The 20,009-nt window shown below is 46.0% G+C and overlaps 2 protein-coding genes across 2 annotated transcripts in view; one reads left to right on the top strand and one right to left on the bottom strand.

Annotated features, from left to right (window-relative positions):
• LOC149339942 (cytochrome P450 3A8-like) overlaps window positions 1-13,129 on the top strand; it is a 23,949-nt gene extending 10,820 nt beyond the window's left edge. Inside the window, exons 3-14 of the mRNA XM_089548651.1 lie at window positions 67-119; window positions 711-807; window positions 2,198-2,314; window positions 2,833-2,921; window positions 3,654-3,799; window positions 4,981-5,096; window positions 5,169-5,313; window positions 9,385-9,545; window positions 9,837-9,928; window positions 10,355-10,498; window positions 10,623-10,785; window positions 12,708-13,129. Of these exons, the coding sequence (XP_089404777.1) occupies window positions 67-119; window positions 711-807; window positions 2,198-2,314; window positions 2,833-2,921; window positions 3,654-3,799; window positions 4,981-5,096; window positions 5,169-5,313; window positions 9,385-9,545; window positions 9,837-9,928; window positions 10,355-10,498; window positions 10,623-10,785; window positions 12,708-12,785 (1,401 nt within the window). The 3' untranslated portion in view covers window positions 12,786-13,129. The remainder of the gene's footprint in view (window positions 1-66; window positions 120-710; window positions 808-2,197; window positions 2,315-2,832; window positions 2,922-3,653; window positions 3,800-4,980; window positions 5,097-5,168; window positions 5,314-9,384; window positions 9,546-9,836; window positions 9,929-10,354; window positions 10,499-10,622; window positions 10,786-12,707) is intronic.
• The window catches only part of LOC149339939 (glycoprotein antigen BM86-like), a 161,290-nt gene that overhangs the window by 40,334 nt on the left and 100,947 nt on the right, over window positions 1-20,009 (bottom strand). The window lies entirely within an intron of this gene.

Raw genomic sequence — 20,009 nt, 5'->3', positions numbered from 1 at the left:
TTATGAAATGCTCCGACGGTTCATTGTGTTGCAGGAACTCAATGAAACGCACTCCTTTATTTTCAGCCAATCCACATCCTAGATGACGCACGCTACAAAAAGTATGGCAAGTTTTTTGGGTAAGGCATCGTTTACAATCAGTAAATACTCGTGATTATAAAAAGGAAGCCCGCAGTTTGAGAACACCATGAATAGAGAATTTTCTTTTATCCCTAACACCTTTCACAATAAATGTTTAAAAAAATTTCACTAAAACACTTTAGGTGTCACAAAAATAAATATATCTATGATTTTGTTAGGTATCCTGATAGTCAACATGACCGGTGTATGTTCCTAGCAGGAAAAATTCTACATGTCGTGCTCTGTACAGGAAACAACGAATACGACTATGCAGTCGATGTACAGTGTGTGTCAAAAGTAAGGAGCCAACGGGGGATTGCTTCTAAGCAGCGTTGTGCGGCTCTTGTAGCATTCGTGGAAGTCTTAGCTTTCTTAGGAGCGTCGAGGAGAGTTCGTCTCACCTCCAAGAGATCTTGAATGGCGGGTATGCAAAACGACACACAATTATATGACAGAATGAAACCACTTGGGCTCATTGTTCACATTGTTCAAGTGCTGACTGGTAACCTGCTCGCAAATAGATTATTGCTATCGAGCCAAACATTTGCATATCATCTTTTTTCTTCGCATTTCTCTCCCATCGCACGCAGCACGTTCGAAACCGGCAAGATAGTCCTGTTTGTCGCTGAACCGGAGCTGGTGAAGCAAGTTATGGTCAAGGATTTTCCTTCCCTTCCGAACAGAAGGGTGAGTTTGGAAATATGTAAAGGCCGGGCAGGAGACATGGTTGGACACTGCAATTTTGCTTTTTTATATTTACAATTCCTTCCAGTTCTTTATATGCTTGCTATTATACCAGACGTTTCAGGGAAGCCCGCTACTAATTTTTTAAAATCGTATTTTTGAGGTAAAGAGGAGCTTTTTGCAGCATCGTAATACCGGTGTTGACGGATGCAAACAAAAAAAAAAACAAAAAAAACCAGGCGATTTATGGTAACTAGCAAAGTAATCAACTAAATTGTAATAGTCAGCATTTTAGGTATTAACAATTGGCACCCGCTTGCAATTCCAGATTTGAAGTCAGCCTTTAGTCGTGCCTGTCAGTTTCCAGAAATTCGGAAGCGCGATTACCCTCGCAGCGGCAGCTCAACTAATTTTTGCCATTTCTCACGCCATTCGAAAAACGCGTGCCTACGGCAGGGCGCAAAGCTACGTCAGTCAAACGCATCGCTCCGCGAGTGAGCACGTACCACGCGACGATCTCTGCCGCGCTCGCAATGGAGCAGCGAAGGGGCGAGGCGCACCGAAGCACGAGCGGAGCAGAGCTAGGTTGCCGCCCGGTGCGTAAAGTCAGCCAAAGTGCACACCGCAAGGGGTTCGCTTCTGGGCTTTCTAGCGGGGCTCCCAAGGGCATCTAGCAATCCAAAGCTTCGGAGGATTGAGGTCTCGAAGCCATTTACCTTGGAAAGATTACCTTGGCTGAGTATATATAACCACACACGTTGAAGGCCTCGCAAGCAAACCGATTTTGCTGTATACTGTAGACGGAGGGTGTACATAACGATGTGACGCATTTGATTGGCCTCCATTTGCGCCCTCCCGCAGGTGCGCGGTTTTCCAATGGCGCGAGATATGGCAAAAATTAGTTCGGCCACAGCGGCGAGAGTAACCACGTTTTCGAAATTCTAAAAACTAGTAGAAGTATTACTAACAGCCGGCTATAAATCTCCAGTTACAAGTAGGTGCCTATCGGCAATAGTTATCAAGCTAACTATTAGAATTAACTATTAGAACGCATGCGCGGTTAGGCAAGGGTATCACACTTCCGTTTATCTTCCGTTTATCCGAATCAACAGGTAGCTGCATTAAAAAAGTCAATCTCAGCCTGGGACAGATATAAACACGGTTCGATTATGCACTCGCTGCCAAGTTTCTGTATGTGGTAGGCTGATCTGTAGGACCAGCCAAAGTACGAGGCCGCTAAGTCCCTGTGTCATTATCTGCTGCTCAGTGTGCGGTTATGCTATTTGATGCGAGTGCGCAGGCAGGAGCGGATGGCCTGTGACAACAGTTCGCTTTTATGATAAGCGGACACACGCGTGGTAGTGCTCTTTACTCCCATTTTCGTAATCCACAGCAATTCTCATTCTACGATCCTCTGCTGGACAATATGATGAGCATCACTCCCGTGGAGCGATGGCGGAAGATTCGACCGGCTGCGAGTCCAGCGTTCTCAACTGGAAAACTGCGAAAGGTGCGAATGTTGTTGTTGTTCATAGTGGCTACTTATTGGTAATAAGAAAGAATTTATTGGCAAATATGAAGGAACAGATACTGCTAGCCGCGGCATATTGCTAGCCTGGTATTGATAGCCTGAAGCACCTGAGCTGCGGCTAGCGAGAATAAAAGGAGACGGAGAGGACAGGGAGCAGGAAAGAAAGGGGGGAGCGATAGAAGAAAGGATAGGGGTAGGGCGGCAATATACACTATGTACAAATACAGGTAACTGAAATAAAAACAAATGTGGGGTGCTGCCCACGCAAGGTTCCTGAGAGTGATTGTGCGAATGTTCCATTTGCCACAATTTGACAGCAAACACGCGAGGAGGTGACAGCAACGAACTGTCGGAAAGAACTTCAGGATAACTATTACTTGAAGTTCAAAACTAGGTATTCATAAAGGCAACCGATATAGATGTGTCATAAGTGCTGCAGGCAAAAGCGATGCTTCATGAGGTCATGTGACACGTTTTGCACCGACTCACAAATGCAGATGAACTCGTTGATTGAAGATTGCGCAGTAACAACAGCGGAACATCTGAAGAAGGCGGCGTCAAATGAGGAGGACATTGACATCAAGCAGTAAGTTTCCATGCATTCATTGCCGAAAGGCGCCAGATGCACATTATGGCCCAAACATTCAAAGTCAAGGGAGGTTTGGTGGGAAAATAAAAGTGGGTTTTTATTTTGGAAATGGATACGTACAAAAGTTGTCGCTACTTTTAAGTAACAATTATGTTTCCTGTACTCCCTTTCCATTTGTAAAAGCAAAAGAACTTACTTTTACAGGTAGCGCAATTTAAAAAAAAATCTGGTGACGTGGCCACCGCTCTTATTGTGGCAGAGAAAATTTACTGAAGGGAGACAAATCATAAACAGAGACACTTATGCACTCTGCAGTCGAAGATCGATACTGAGGCCGAAAGGGTTAACTGAAGAACCGTGGAGTGGGACGCTGCCCCTATGAATTCGCAGAACTCCGCGCGGATGGTAACCAGGGGTCTGCTTACCAAGCAGAGAATTGGAGCTGCAGGGGTGCAACTAGATTTTGATGGCCTTCTGGCTGAATTCTGCTTATGAAAATTGCATGTTTCATCTCTGTTAAGCTAGCTTCCACGTGCATTCGTGCGAGTTTGTTATTGTTGGCTTTCGCCTAATGGCGTCAATTTGACACCAAGCTATATAGTTAAAACAAAAAGCTAGACCAATCGAATCGCTTCACTGAAGAAACTGAGGGCAATAGTCTTCGTGATATCTTGTAGTGTAGTCTAAAAGTGATTCGTTTGATCGTTCAATTCGTTTTCTGGTACGCAGGTTCTTCGGAAACTACGCACTTGATGTGATCGCGCGATGTGCATTCGCTACTCGGCTGGACTCTCACTCAGACCAGACAAACGACTTCGTCACGAAGTCAAGGCAGGCTTTCTCAGGACGTCTGACACCACGGCTTTTTGTGTTCTGTGAGTCGTTCACTATGTGCACCACTTCTACCTTCGCGCTGATGCTCACAAAGCATCTTGTTCTTTTTATGCAAAACACTGCTTGAATAGAAGGTTTAATCTGTACCAAACATTTAAATAAGTGCTTTGAGTTCACGTTTGCAATCAAAAGTTGTTGAGGGGCTATGGATTGAGCCTAACGCCATTGAATGAATTTTAAGTTGGGCGTCCTTGATGCATTTATTCTCAATTTCTTGCCTTATATGGTTGTTTTGAATTGTTCAAAAAAATAAAAAGTAAGCGCCGGAAGCGCTTGCTGTGTGCTATTTGTAACCATGAATTGTAAAGTGGAAATCGTTACCAACTCGCAGCTTTCCTAAAAAATCATCTTATTGTGCTGGCTTACAATACCACGAATTGAAGCCGTCGCTAAACCGTAGGCCCGCAAGCCAATGTTTCTTAAAGTTAAAGGCGTCAAGTCACCACCGGGCATCACATCTGATCTAGTTAAGTGGGTCTACTGGCCACTGACAGTTTATTTCGGAACCACGAGTGCAGGCACGAGCGAGATTCTATGGCGCTGACGCCCAGCGTAGATAGTCGCCGCTGTTAGTTTGTAACCACTGCCATATCAGGGAACATAATTTATCCGAGCATCACGTTCGCATAGCTCACGGCGTTCTTTGAGTGTATATCCCGATATCTGCGACGTAAACAGTTTAGGAATATCTCACGAACGGCTCCAGCTTTTCAAAATTTCGAAATTGAGTAAGCCTCCAGCGACGTCTTTCGTGGTCGTCATTTCAATAATGGTCCTAACTCACTGTGCGACGTCAGCGTACTTAAAGGACCACAGGTGGTGTAGAGTTAAAGTTAAAGTTAAGGTTAAAGTTATCTGCCAATGTGATTTAGCCAACATACAGAATTTGGTCGTTACTAGTCCATGTTCTTGGCCTCCTAAAAGAGCTGCTCAAAATTGTGACAATAACTTCACTCTTCCAATACAGAGCTAGAAATGTTTTGTAGTCTTTTTTTTCTATTGGAGATGACGACCACTGTAATAGGTAAGTTTGAAGTCTGGTTTGTCTAGCGCAGGTACATCCGCGTGCATTGAGCATTACGCAATGGTTAACGGCTTTTTTGAAAAGCATGCATGATTACCTGGCTCCGAGCTCAAACGCTGTTTTCTGTTTTCGTCACAGTCGTGTTTCCAGCCATCGCAAAAATGCTTAAGCTTCGACCGTTCAACAGTGAAATTTTTCTGTACTTCAAGCAAATATGTCAGAACATCATCAAGGGCCGGCAGGATAAGCAGTCTGTAAGTATGTGCTCCGTAGATTTCAAAGAAAAAAATCATGTCAGCTGCGAACTGGCGCCTTCTCTTTGTTAGCGCCACGAAGACTTTCTGCAGCTGATGATGGATGCACAGGAGGGAAAGCTGCAAACTGCAGCTGAGAATGCCGCCGAACGCGACAATCAGCTCTTCAACCTTGGTTCAGACGTGAAGCCAGACACAACCTTCTCGTCGGACAAGAGTATGTCTGCCGTTGTCCTTTTTCTCGAGCAGCACACTAGCTCTTGCTAGCTTAGTCCTTCTAAGAGGAGGAAGATATCAAACTTGCTTAATACTTTAAATAAAATGCGATCTAATATCCCGAAAAGAACACATCTCTGAAGGAAGCTCTGTATCATGCCATCAAAATCTCTCTACTGCAATGTTAAAACATATGAAGTTTCAAAATTGTTCTTAGTCATTCCCAGAAATTCCGGACAAGCACATTTTAATGCGAGAGCTTTTAATGCCTCATCGTTGTCGACCGAAGGTTGTCAGCGGAGGTGTCACGGTTTTCGGTTGGTCGAAATGGTCTTGACGTCAGAGCGCGCGGATTCGAAGTAAGGAGGTCACCCACGGATGCCTGACGCCCCCTTTTGGATCACACGGCAACTATTAAAATAGTTGTCTTCTGCTCCGAAAGGATGCGTAAGGCGTTCGTGGCGACTAGGGCACCCTAGTGGCGACCATATTACATACCTCATTACTAGGGCCCGGAAATTTAGGCACTAAAGAACCCCGAAATAGGCAGGCATCTAGGCTCTAAAAAACATTGAAATAGGCGCTATAAAGCAAAAATAGGCGCTTTGAATAATACTCCTTATTCATAAGTAAAAGATTTGTAAATCAAGCACGGAGAGTACGCAGTCCTCAACTGAAGCAATAAAGCGCATTCTCAGGTTTTCGAACATGAAGCTCCTTCGGTTTTCGCTAAGCATAGCTTTGTACTTTAAAAGGCTTTTTTTGACATCACATGAAATTAGTGGCACGAGCCTAAAACATGAGAGTTGATAAAGGCTTAGGCCTTCGGGCGATGTGGCCGTATCGTCTCCACGTAGAAAGTCTCTGATTTGGGAAATTGTTTTTAGGCATCTATTTTTATTTCTACCAATTGTTGCATCTCCGTAGAAGCAGTAACGCCCTTTCCGTCCCGTCTCCGACGTGCTGCTGGTACTTCTGCCACTGCCTTCAAAGATTCATCTATTGAGAGTCCAGCCGTTTCCAACTTTGTCATCCTTTCCGTCAATGGTTAGAAGTTTGCACTAATGCATGTTAGGTCTCTTTTCGAACTCACCTCTTGCTACAGTTCGGGGTAAACACTCCGTTACACTACATTCAAGTTATAATCCGAGAAAAATGTTCGGCGAGACCCGCACCTTTTGCGCGTGCATCGGCGCGCGCTTTTCAACATACCGGGTGTTTCAGCAAACGCTTTCAAAAATTGTCGAAAGCAGGCTTTTTGTGGTAAAGGTATGGCTTTTGCGGCATAGTATTACCACTGTTTGCGGACACCAGAAAACCGGTAAATCGTCTGAAGTAGTAAGCTGGTTAACTAACTTTTAATAATTAACTTTTTAACTAGTAGAGTTATCCGCCTAGTTGTAATTAGAGATCTGTAGCCGGTCATTAGTAATAGCCATATCAGTTTTTATAATTTCGAAAACGCAATTACCCTCACCGCTGTGGCTCGACAAATTTTGCCTGCATCGTGCGAAAAATGCATGCGCTATCGAAAGCATGCAGGCAAAGCATCCCCTCCAGTGCTCGTAACTAGTCGAAAACGCCAAATTTTGTCGAGCCACAGCGCCAAGGATAATCGCATTTTCAAAATTCTAAAAACCGATATGGCTATTACCAATGACTGGCTACAAATATCTAATTTCAACTAGGCGCTTCACTGCAATAGTTAAAAAGTTGATTATTAAAAATTAGTTAACCAGTTGACTAATTAATACGATTCACCGGTTTTCTGGTGTCCGCCAACACTGGTAATACTATGCTGCAAAAGCCATATCTTTACCCCGAAAATTCTATTTATGAAAATTTTTGAAAGTGTTCGCTGAAACACTTGGTACATAGACAGATGTCTCAAAACTGAAAAACGGCGCCGAGGTCCGAAGTGCCGGATTTAGGCATTTATAGGCAAAAAGTGCAGTTAAATAGGCAGTATTTCCTAAAAAATCACAAAAGGCAGGCAAGTGCAAAAATCTCCCGTTTAGGCATTTATAGGCATGCTAAGGCAAATGCCTAAATTTCCGGGCCCTACTCATTACTGCGAACCACCGTGCTGCGAACAGAGCCATGGAAACAACTGAACTCACCGAAGCACAGAGGGAGAGTCGTGCTAAAGAAGCAGTCGAAGTTGGCAGTCAAAGTGTGTAGTCAAATAAAGCATTAGTACAGCACAAACAGTCTCGAAGTCAGTGCCAAACAGTCCGCCAGAGAAGGATTTCGCCTTGCAGCACTTTAGAGAGCCTAAGTCCCCCCTGAATTTTTTTTTCGACGTGAAGTATTTTATGAACGCGGCTTTTCACATAGCGCAAGATTGCACCATAACGACCTATATACATCCGCAGGTCCTCCCTAGGGAAGCTTCTAGTTTTCTGCTATTTATTGCCAAAAATCCGCTGCGTTGGTTTTCAGTGGCACTTATATCTACTCGATGCGAATGTTTTGATACGCATTCGAAGCTCAGACCATTGTGATCAATAACTATAATAGTATCTTACGACGTTACACAGTTGGGTCACAATTAAAAGTGCTGTTTTAGAAAGCTGAACTTGATGGTGGTGGAGACTTCAAGAGAAATCTCACTATAAATAATGGAGTGCATATTGCAACCGCGCTAAAACGACGCAGGACAAGAAAGGAAAGCACAGGACAAGACGCGTCTTGTCCTGTGCTTTCCTTTCTTGTCCTGCGTCGTTTTAGCGCGGTTGCAATATGCACTCCATTGTCAACCACCAACTAGCCCGCCTTCACTTGTTACATCACTATAAATAGTTGGTTTGTATTTTTGTGCGTCAGAATTCGCGCACGAGTCTCAATTGTAAACAAGAGGGGGAAAGAACGATGGTAAACTGCAGATATTAGCCGATGATAAATTATTTTCTGCCAGCAGCAGAAGACAGTTTCATTGATACGTTTTCTCAAGAGTAACCTGTTGTTCACACTCGTCAGTCTTCTTCCTAACGTTTGGTTGCGGTCTCGCATCATGATATCCGTTTGTGATAGTCTCCGTACATGGGAACAGGTTGTTAGATGTTTTAGTTTCTTGCCTGAATCCACAAAGATACACTATATCATCCGCGTTCTTAAACTGTGGGAAACGCTAAACGTTGCTTCCCAATCTGTCGCTTTGTTTTGTGCGCTAGCAAAAATTCTCAACGATCTCGATTCTTGCCAGCACGAATGGACATCACTACAGGTATGCTATGTTGCCTTTGGTCACCGATTGCAAGCGCTATGCAGGCAGGCCGGCAGGCGGAACTGGTTCGTCTTCACCCGCGGACGCCAATTGAGGGGAGATCTGTCCAATCCGAGCTACACCCTTTAGCGCTTCGTTTCTCCTCTCCCCTCTAAGCTCCTTCAACGGTTTCCTCTCCCTCATCTTTGAGTTCTGAATACAGGTCGGCACTCGAACTATTGCGATAATCATAAATAGCCTCTAAGAAAGTTCACTGGTAGTGAGGTTTGTGCAGTTCACGCGGCCGGGCTTCTTCACATTTGTGATCACGTGGTTGTTCGATGTTCGTCTGTCTTGGTTCAGCGTGGTCACACCATAGGTTCGTGAAAAATGAATGGCTTATAAACTAGTCCATGCGGTGTCCGTACGCATGCTTGCAATATCGTCGTTTTTCTGCGTTTGGCCATCGCTTCCCTTGGAGGCCGCCACAGAATGACAGGTTTATCTAACGTAAAGGAAGAAAGAGGAAGCTGCTTCCAGCCATGCCCATCACGCTTTGTCCACCGCTTTCAGCCTTGCCCTCCTCCCTTCACTTTTCCCCTCGCATAGCTCCTGCGGTTACATCGCCACCGACGCTCAACGCAGTAACGAGCGGTGAAAAGCAGCTCTGCGAAACTTTTGGGATAGAATGGGCTGTGGTAGCATGAGTGAGCGAGCATAGCGCGACAGATACAATCACTGCCTCTACATCCTGTTCGCATTTGCGGACCGTTACATTACGAGCTCAGAAATCTGCATCAAGACGGATGCGCTATGGGGGGCAGTCAGATCCACGTCTCTAACACCATCGGGGCGTATGTTTTGCAGCGTTGACTGAGGACGAAGCAATGGCGCAGTGCGTGCTGTTCTTCCTGGCTGGTCAGGACACTACCTCCACAGTGATTTCGTACACCCTCTACCTGCTTGCGATTCACCCAGAAGCACAGGAGAAGCTGAGAGAAGAAGTGGACGAGTGCTTCAGGGTGCACGTACGTCGTTCGAGCCTCCATGTTTTCTTTCGGTCTCAAGACTATATGATCTGTGCAGCTTGTGATAATGACGATGAAACAGCTTCATGTACAAAGTTCACAGAACTCAGGTTTAATTTTCGTCTAGTACACGAAAGCGACCACTAACAGCGGCTATCGTGGATAAAGAAAGAAAACTAGACTGTGCATTTTTTAAAAATAAAACAACAAGAATAAGTCTTGACAGGATAATCAGACTTCTCACGTATAAATGCAATTTTATTCCCCCCCCCCCCCCCATTTTCTCTCCAGGGAGAGCACCCCAGTCTGGATGTGATCACGAAGCTGAAGTATTTGCACTGCGTGGTGTCCGAGTCTCTACGGATGTACCCGCCAGCTACGCGGTACCGTTTTCGTCGAATTTTATACTCCAAACTTCACGCGGTGTAAAAGAGTTGCTTATGCACTCACATAAGGTCTCACGATACTCTCCTAACTTCCCGCCCATTGAGGAAAACCAGCCGCAATGTGAACTCCCTTACCACATCGGCGGCTGCAAAAAGTTCATGCCATTCGTTCACGCCGCCACGACTGCATGCACCGGCTATGCACTTCGGCTATGCACCGACAGCCCATCATGCAGAGAAACGCCAGACTGGCAGTAAGCAATGAAAAAAAAAAACGACATATAGCAATGAAAGGACTAAAATGCAAATCAAATCTTTTCTATAGAGGTGTCACAACAGAACGCAACTAGTTAAAGGAGGGCTTTAGCAGCTGCATCCAGACTGATGATTACAAGCGCCGCCCTGTGGCATTTTCTTTCACAGGATTGAGCGATCCCCGCATGAAGACTACGTTCTGGGTGACACGGGGGTGAAGGTGAAGAAAGGAGAACTGATTGCGATCCCAGTTTACTCAATGCACCATGACCCAGAATACTTCCCGGACCCATTCACATTCAACCCTGAAAGGTAAGCTCTAATACCGCGCGTGTGTTCTTGCTCTAATTTGTGGTGATTCGTCCTGCACTAACTGCCCACTAGGTCGTCGGTGCAAAGAAGCTGATGAGTGAACAGCCTCATACGCTTTTCGCAGGTTCAGTGACGAGAACATGTCCGCCATTCAGCCGTACACGTACCTGCCTTTCGGCGCTGGGCCGCGCAACTGCATTGGCATGCGATTCGCACTGCAGGCCGTCAAACTCTCCGTGCTGTACACATTACGCAACGTCAAGCTGGTTCGAACCAAAAAGACGCAGGTAAGCACGCATGTTCATTGCGTTTACCGTGATAAAAATGAAGAGGGAAGTTCAGTGCGCAGAAAAGAGGCAAAATAGGTGTCAACGTCACCACCGCTTACAAGCAAGTAGAACATTTATTGCTGTATTGTAATATATAGTAAAGGAAAATAAGATTCAGTAAAAGAAGAAAATACCCCCACAAATCGGGCACAAGGGGCGAACGCAAAGCATAAAAAGTCACCAATAATCCATGTGTTCAAGGTAGCCATTTTCCTAGAAATTCATCGAGGAGGCAGTTATAAAAGTACAGTCTTTGCCAAAAGTAACCCGGCGCAGGTGGTTCGATTGCTAGCCGCGTGGCGAAGCACTCATGGCAGCCCTTAAGCTCTGATTCTGTGTAAAGAAAGGTGAGACCTTGTCCTTACATTGTGGCACCGTTCGGTCTTTAGGGCTGCTGTAAATGCTCCGTTACTTTTGCCAAAGGGGGTACGTGCTTGTACGTGCTGCGCGTATTGCGTGGGCCCGGTTGATTTGTCAAGTCGCGCGGTGCAAGCACATTACTTGCAGCAACGTTGACTTGCAGTGCATGGCCAGATTTGTAACCCTCGATGACTTTGGCAGCGTGTCCATTTTCATGCATAGATCTGATCAGGGACTGACCAATGATAATAAGAGGTGAATCTCAGAGCATCCCACCTTGACATTCGATGCAGGATCGCACATGCTTCTTTCCGCATGGTTTCGTTGGCGGCGACGGAAAATTCACAGTAGTTTTACATATCATGCGTAGCTTGCTAGACGGCAGAAACCACGAGAAAGACAAGATGGAAGAAAGTAGTTTTTGGTTTCCAGTTGAACCAAGGTGAGAAACGCAATAAATATTGGCAGTCCGAAACGGCGGCAGGCCTGCGGTTGAGAAAAGAGGCGCATTCACTCAGGTCCGCAATGCCTGTCGGGCCTTTTCTTATTGTTCTTATTGTAGCAGCACTGAGGCTAACACTCAGCAGAAAAGCCCATGTCTGTCAATTTCTGCGGCCCCGGTCTGGCCGGGACCCACCCCTTGGTCGTTAGAGGTTGCTCTGGAAGAGCAACCTGGGTCTCGCAAGTCCCTCCGATGGAAGCAGCTGCCATCGCAAGGCAACGGCGCATCGCTTATCCGCTGCACCACTGCGCCAGGAGTGATATGAGGACGCCCAGGGATCTATGAATGTAAAGTAGAGAATGGCTAATTCCGCACATGCAGGCATTAACCCATTATCGCGATCCGAACAAGCTCTATCCGTGAACTATGGATCCGAACATCGGAAGCGATGTGCAAATCGAAGTGATTGCGCATCTACTTCGGATTTTGCCTAACTAAGAAAATCGATTGTCATTTTTCTCGCTTTGTGTGTGTTATCTGCGCCTAAGAAAGACGTGCTTGCTTGCTTTTGAGCTGTCCAGTTTCCGTTAGTCCATGATGTCTTTTATAACTTATAATCATTAATAATGTTCTAGTAGACACGTGCTTTGTTCTCTGCAAGAACAGGGCTGAGGGGGCCCATAGGTTTGTATTTGTGTCACTCCTTATTTGCTGTGGTGGCTCAGTGGTTACGGCGCTCGGCTGCTGACCCGAAAGACGCGGGTTCGATCCCGGCTGCGGCGGCCGAATTTCGATGAAGGCGAAATTCTAGAGGCCCGTGTGCTGTGCGATGTCAGTGCACGTTAAAGAACCCCAGGTGGTCGAATTTCCCGGAGCCCTTCACTACGGCGTCCCTCATAGCCTGAGTTGCTACGGGACGTTAAACCCTAATAAACCAAACCTAAACCTTATTTGCTAAAGAACGCTTGAGTAACCTTCTGTAACGAAATTGCAATGCTTTTCATTTGTTTAGAAGCTTTCAGCAGCATTATGTGCTTTATTTTCATTGGGAAACATATCCTCTGGTTCTTTCACGCAGGTACCCCTAAAGTTCCAGAATGGGTTCAGCGTGCTCACCGCCAAAGACCTCACACTTGGGATCAGGAAGCGGGATTAACGGGATCAACTACTTTTCTGTTCTAGGCTCTGGTGATCCGCGTCTGACCCGAATGGACTTTCTCATGAACCGCTAAACCTATTCAATGGAAGCCGCGATGCGCGGCTGCCCCACGAGAACTCGCTTCACAGCGGGAGCAGTTGTGCGCAGTTTTCTCTAATTCTAGAATGTAATAAGATTTAGAAAATTGCAGCTGCGATTATTTTCATGATACAATAAATGCCACACCTGTAACTGAAATTCTTTTCTAGTCAAGCCAGCCACCTTCTATTCAAAGCGTGAGTGCCAGAATGCCACCTCTGTACAGAAATAAATTGAAATAAAGATTTTCTCTCCAAAAGAAAGAGACTCCAGTGGTTTTTCGAAATCCCGGTGAGACGCAAAGGTAGACATGGACTAACTTATGTCGTTACACAAGAAGCGTACCTACACTGCAGAGACGCAGAACATTCTTAGGTAATTAGTGATTCTCGTTTTTTCCTTCCTTCGATTTGATCCTGGCGCCAAAGCTGACGAAATTAACAAGAGGCGAAGAAGCGACAGGCTTATCACTGGCTCGGCCGGTCCGATAGCGGCACTGCTGCCAGCCGGCCCGCTGCTCTAAGTCCGGCCGACTCAGACTCAGAGGCCATTTGCAGTGCCGGTATAAGCGCCGAGGAAGCTTATCAGTCGTGCACCGCCAATTTTAAGTGGCGGCGCCACTCTGGCTGTGTGTCGTGCATGTGGGGTGCTTGTTTAATTGATGTATGAATGAATATTTATTCTTCTCAGTGCAATACAGAAAATCGGACTCAAGATCTACAAGAGTAGCTTCCGATGTTCCTGAAGCCTCGTAAAGCAAGAACAAAAATTGGCAGAGGCTCAGCTTGGTTAAGCCCGGAAATTGCGAAAGCAACTTCATCCGTTTCTTCAGCCCGCCGTCGTTTCCTAGCTTGAGCGAATCGTTGCAGCCTTGCCTTGTGCATATCGGACGACATGGCCTGGCTGAAACGCACAGCGTAACGGTTACGCCGGGACGTCAGCGACGAGCCGTGTCGGAGCCCGATATATCTCCGTCTGGCATGACGTCATCATGGCGAGCGGCTCCTTGCGGCAGCGGCGCGCAGCTGCTGCCCGGCGCACCGTGGTTAAGCTGGGACGACCGCGACGAGACGAGTTGGGGCTCTGTCTCTCTCCGTCTGGCGTGACGTCACAGCAGAGGTCATGCTAAAGGTAAAACGTGGTTACACCCCCGGGACGACGCTGAAGGGCTCAAACTGCGAGCAGTAATGCTTCCGCAATAAAAAAAATTACCAGAATAGTGCATGCGCACACTCACGGACGAACATATACATAGGGCACCAAACGACGAAGTACAAACGGCGCAGTTAGGACGCAAGAACAGGCAATTATAAAGCGGCCAGAGAGATAAGCGACTAACTACCATCTAATCATGCATGACTTAGTCGCCTAATCACAGTATAAGCATACGCTCAAGACAATGCTTACAAAGGAATTGCATAAAAAGAGTGATCTAAGCTGATAAAATTCACTTTCAAGTCCTTCATGGGCACAGTAAAAATATTTTTTTTGTTTATGCTATGAAGATTTAGGGGCCTGGTAACATGAACGCAAGGCGCTGGTTAGCGTGGTATGCTCTCATTTGGAGAACGCCTCACTCTTGTTTGTGTCTAGTGGAGAAGTCTTTTCTTTGAGCTTAAGCATTAGAATGTTCAGAAGTCGGATGCGGTTGAGGCGAAAAACAAAGGCCACAAACAAACTCCCACGTGGCATACAAATGCAGAATATTATATTGTGGCAACCATTTCTCGAATGAGCAGCCTAAAGCACACCGAAGGTGAAGGTATTCAGGCTTGTTTTAAATCTTCTGCTCCAAACAACATGGTATTAATGACGAAAACCTAGAGTTATAGAAAACAAGGAGCATGGCGGACGATTTTTTTTAATTTCGGCTTTTTCATAGACAGAAGAATAACAGGGTATTTATTGAAAGATAACTGATTAGAAAGCAGAATAAAAAAACACCCCATGCCGCTGGTGGGATCCGAACCCATGCACAACTTACGCCTTCGCCATTCGATCACGTTTTACGTGGCACTCGCAGTAATACAGGACGTACTACGCCCGCCGCTATGGAAGAGGTTGGCGCTGATGAACACACTCAAATTTCGGTCGCACTACACATCGATACCCCCGAAAGCAGAAGATTAGACAGCCGTCTCCGTAGCTCAGTTGGTAGAGCACTGGACTGAAATTTGGAAGTCATGTATTTGGATCGATGTAGTAGCTTTTTTATTTAGCTTTCTAATCAATTATCTTCAAATAATTACCCAATTGACCTCTCATTTATGAACACCGCAAATAAAAAAATCATGCCCTATGTTCCCTGGTTTCCTTGACCCTTGGCTTCCGTCATGTGTGCCATAACGAATCCCTCTTTTCCCTCCCCTTGTCTGCTGAAGGTCACAGTGAGTTATGCTTAATTGAAATATTGAGTTGTGAATAGTAAGATTAAGCATTAGAGAATATTCCGCCCGGCATCTAGAAAGGAAGCCTATGGATTTCGAAAGCTTGCTTTCAGTCTACGTTACATGGTCTGTTCAGCTCACCGGAGAAATAGAATATTACGCCCCGCGATTTAAACCTGTCGATGATGATGATGATGATGATGATGATGAAAACTTTATTGTAACAAGGGAGTTTTGGAAACCTGTCTACAGTATCTGTTATGAGCCGCCGCTTTGGCTCAGAGGTTATGGTGATCGGCGGGTGACTAGAAAGGTGCGGGTTCGGTCACATGCTGCGGGGGTGAGGTACGTTATCAGCGCACATTAAAGAACCCCAGGAGGTTGAAATATTTCAGAGCCCTCCACTACGGCGCCCCTCATAGCCTCAGTCGCTTTAGGACGTTAAACCCTTAACGCAAACCAAGAAAATTTCAGTTATATCATTGTCTAGATTTAGCTTACTGCGTAGACCAGTATAGAGGCTAAGGGAACGAAAAAAAGGGTTGATATTTCTACAGTTACGAACGCAGGAAATCTGGACTAACCATTCTAGTTGAGGCTAACTTGAGCTTAGTCTAAGCTATTGGTGGGATTAGCCTTGCAATTGAAGCTTTCGTGGGCTAGTGGGAACTTCATGCCCTTAGGTAAAAACTGCGCTGCATAAAGACGTTCGCAAGGGAGAAAGACAGGACCTGCTTTTTTTCCGCCACGTCTTTAGGGCTACGTCTTTAGGTATAACGCAAATTTGTCTCTGACCACCTGGCGCTGCACACTACCAGGCACTGAACGCTCGAAATGACTGAGGATTTTTCAATGTTTGGTAAACCGCACTGGTTTTCTGGAGCCCTCAGAAATAGTTTGAACGTAGGGATCATTTCATAGGTCTGATTCCGCAACGAGGAGGAATATACGGCCATGATAATCACTATGTTCGCGCAGAATACATCGGGACTATATATCTTTCTCAAGATTAAATGTTTAAAACATCCCCAAATAGTTAGGCGGTGTTCGCTAGTGGCGGCCAACCAATGACGTTAGTTACTGATGTCACTGAAAGATGGGCGCGACCACTCAACCGTTCTGGAGAGAACAAAGGATATGATTTGCTCTACTGATCAATTAAACGGCAAAGCAACCGCTAAGGAAGGTCGGCGCTCGAACCATAGCTCAAAATGTCTTATATTAGGGTTATGTTGGAAATGTTATTTGCACAGACGTTAAAGAGAAACGGACAGGGAAGTCTGTCTTGCGGGATACCACGTTGAATTCGAAACCAGACTTTTAATCAAGAGTCCTATCGGTACGCTTATGTAGGCTTAAATACGGTCGAAAACCTCATGGAGAGATATCGAACGTCATAAACCTAGAGTTTACAGAGTAGTGAACTATTAAGGAGGCCTAATGCTTCCGCAAAGTCAATAATAATACCTAACGCCATGTTTTGAGACAGCGGGTAGAATAAAAATTGTCCTATAATTCGTGAGCTTGTTCTTATCACCTGCCTTGAAAATAGAAGACACTCTTGCATGTTTCATTCTTGTAGGCAAAATACTCGATGTGAGCAATAAATTCAAGATATAGCTGAGGGGTGGCGTTACAAAACAGCAACAAACCTTAACTAACTTAATTTGTACGCCACCAAAATGAATACACCTAGCTGCGATCACGTTCATTACAACACTGAGAACTTCCTCGCTATTCGATAAAAGACACCAGCGATGTATTTGGAAGCGATTCACTGGGGCAACCACTCGGTTTGAAGATCGTAAAGAAGTCATTGAAGTTCCGCGTCAACCATTGGTCTTTGTGAGTAATCAAGTCAAGTTTAAAAGTTCTGCGTTGACCTATATTGTACAAACCAATGTTAAAAATCGCTGCTCGCAGTAGCTTGGTGACACCCCAGCGCTCATCCCCTACCGCTGTGACGTGAACGGACCTATTGAGCGGCGTCTTATTGGGGCAGCTCCCTGCGTGAACTCGCTTTGTGAATTCACTGTCGGAACTCTGTCAACGCCGACTGCTGGCATGAACTCAGTCTCGAAATGCCTAGTGGCTCTTCTGCTGGCGTTCTGAAGCCCTCAGCTGGAGGGCCCATGTTCTTGCCTCGTGCATTTGGTCACCCGTGACACCCGTGGTCCGCTCGCCCTTTCTCGCTTTATCGCCGGCACGCCGAGAGGGTTTAGAGCGGCGCTTCACAGGCCAACCCTCGGCCACGTGGCGTCCAAGTACCTTCGGCCCCTCATGCATAATTCGTTTGCTTTGCGTTTAGCCGGTAGCGCAGCTGCTCCCACGTGACCAGATAAGGAAACGGAGACGGTTGGTTGGTTTATTGGAGTTTAACGTCCCAAAGACTCTCTGGCTATGAGGGACGCCGTAGTGAAGGACTCCGGAAATTTCGACCACCTGGAATTTTTTAACCTGCACTGACATTGCACAGCCGATGGGCCTCTAGAATTTCGCCTCCATTGAAATTCGGCCGCCGCGGCCGGGATCGAACCCGCGTCTTTCGGATCAGCAGCCGAGCGCCTTAACAACTGAGCCACCGCGGCGGGGTAAGAAACGGAGATGCAATCGTTCTATCGCGTGACGATGAGAGAGCAGGGAGTGATGCAGTGAACCAGCGCGCAGGTTTCCTACTCTGGAATGAATATGGATACCGTGCCTGCGCAGGGAACACACATAACTTGCCTGATGACCATGGCGATTATGAATCCACTGCCGAAGCGAGAATGTGGCAATGTCGGCAAACATAAAGCAGTTTGCTATTGTATTGCCGAAGTTCTGACGCTTAACCCGAAATGAAAAGTGCCATGCGTGTTTAGCGTGATTGAAACCTCCGAACTGAACAATCTGAACAGGGCCAGAAACGAATTTCGCAACAATGTAAATATTGGGTGAATACTCTACGTAAGATCACGAAATTAGAAAAACGCCCAAGATGGAGTAATTTGAGCAATCACTCGTGTATTTAATATTTTGTTGCACGGCGGAGCAGGTAAGAAAAGAGACCGTTTGCTTAGGAAACTAGATTCGTTGTAAAGCGCATAGAAAACGAACGCAAAGAGTGAACAATAATATTTACGGTGTAAAATAATTAGTGCGGCTCTTTAATCGCGCCTCCGCATGCTGTGTTCTGTAGCACTACTCCTCATATGCTCTAATTTTATCTATTAAAAAAACGCAATTTCGTGCCTGGTGCGCATTAAAGCAGGGGCAGAAAGCAAACGCGCCCGATAACACATCGCGAGGCGAAGCTGATAAGGCTTCGAGAACGGTACCTGCGGGTGAAACAAGTGCAAGCACACTTGTGCGTTTACACGCCCACAGATTCCACAGTCCGGTTGAAGTGTAGGGCATGCAAAGTTCAAGCTTTTTACGTAGGCGGGTGTGCTTAGCCCTTTTAAGGCGAACTTGTGCGGTGGAACACATTAATAAAAAGGAAAAGCTACAGTCGCATAAAGCTCTGTTGGTGATAGAACAGTACACTGCGCATGTGGGAATCATTGGGTTCTGTATGAAGCAATGGAGAGCTATCCTTTCATAAGGCGGCTTAAGTTAGTCCACTGCCTAAGTAAAACTTTTCTGTGCAGTGTCAGTGTAGATTAGACAATCCCCGGTGATCGAAATTAATTTGAGCCCTGCCCTACGGCGTCTTAGCCTAAGCGCTTTTTCGGGATGACAAACCCCGCATACTATACCATAATACAGATAACTCCTATGCGGAGTGTCCGATAGTCCGGAGTGTTTCTTGGGTGCGTCTGATGACTAACCGCACATTTTGTGAGAATCGCCTCCTTAATACAGCCGTGGAAGTCGCTTCACGTCTCGGATAGTTTGGCAGCGTTTCGAGATATTGTCACGGAGTGGTGACTGCAGTCCGGTGAACAGGAAAACAGCAAGAATGGCTTCTAAACGAATTTGGGCTTACTTGCGCCAGTGAAGAACTGAATCATTCGGCGGCGGCTTAGCAACAAGCGTGCTCGGCGGTCGTCGATCAGAATGCCCACCGCTATCATCATCATCATCATCATCATCATAATAATAATAATAATCATCATCATCATCATCATCATCAGCCTGACTACACCCACTGCAGGGCAAAGGCCTCTCCCATGTCTCTCCAATTAACCCTGTCCTTTGTCAGTTGCCGCCACTGTATCCCCGCAAACTTCTTAATCTCATCCGCCCACCTAACCTTCTGCCGTCACCTGCTACGTTTGCTTTCTCTTGGAATCCACTCCGTTACCCTTAAGGACTAGCGGTTATCTTGCCTTCGCATTACATGTCCTGCCCAAGCCCATTTCTTCCTCTTGATTTCAACTAAGATGTCATTAACCCGCGTTTGTTCCCTCTCCCACTCCGCCGCTATCAGCCATGCTCTTTTGAAAGCTGGGAGCGAACTTTCCAGATAAAGCTTGGAAAGTTACTAGAACATTCGGAACAGCGTAGAATCGACTCCGCCTAGATGCGATCAATTGAGATAAATCTAGGCGCGTCTTGCATCACAAACAAAGTGATAAAGCGGCGGGCCGGTAGCTTTGAAGAATGAACAAACAAACACTACAAACTTCGCGGCAATATGATATGCAGCGCATATCCTGCCCAGTTGGACGGAGATATCTCTCACGTGTTGCCTAGCCTGTGTAGGCTGGAGGCAACCTTGGCTGCTGTGGGTTAGTTTCTTTCATGGAGGAAGGAAAGAACTACCATGGTTTCT

This window comes from Amblyomma mixtum, chromosome 6 (assembly GCF_055824585.1).
Source record: "Amblyomma mixtum isolate Tamu chromosome 6, ASM5582458v1, whole genome shotgun sequence".
Classification (NCBI taxonomy): Eukaryota; Metazoa; Arthropoda; class Arachnida; order Ixodida; family Ixodidae; genus Amblyomma; species Amblyomma mixtum.
This window is presented reverse-complemented; position numbering and strand designations above follow the sequence as displayed.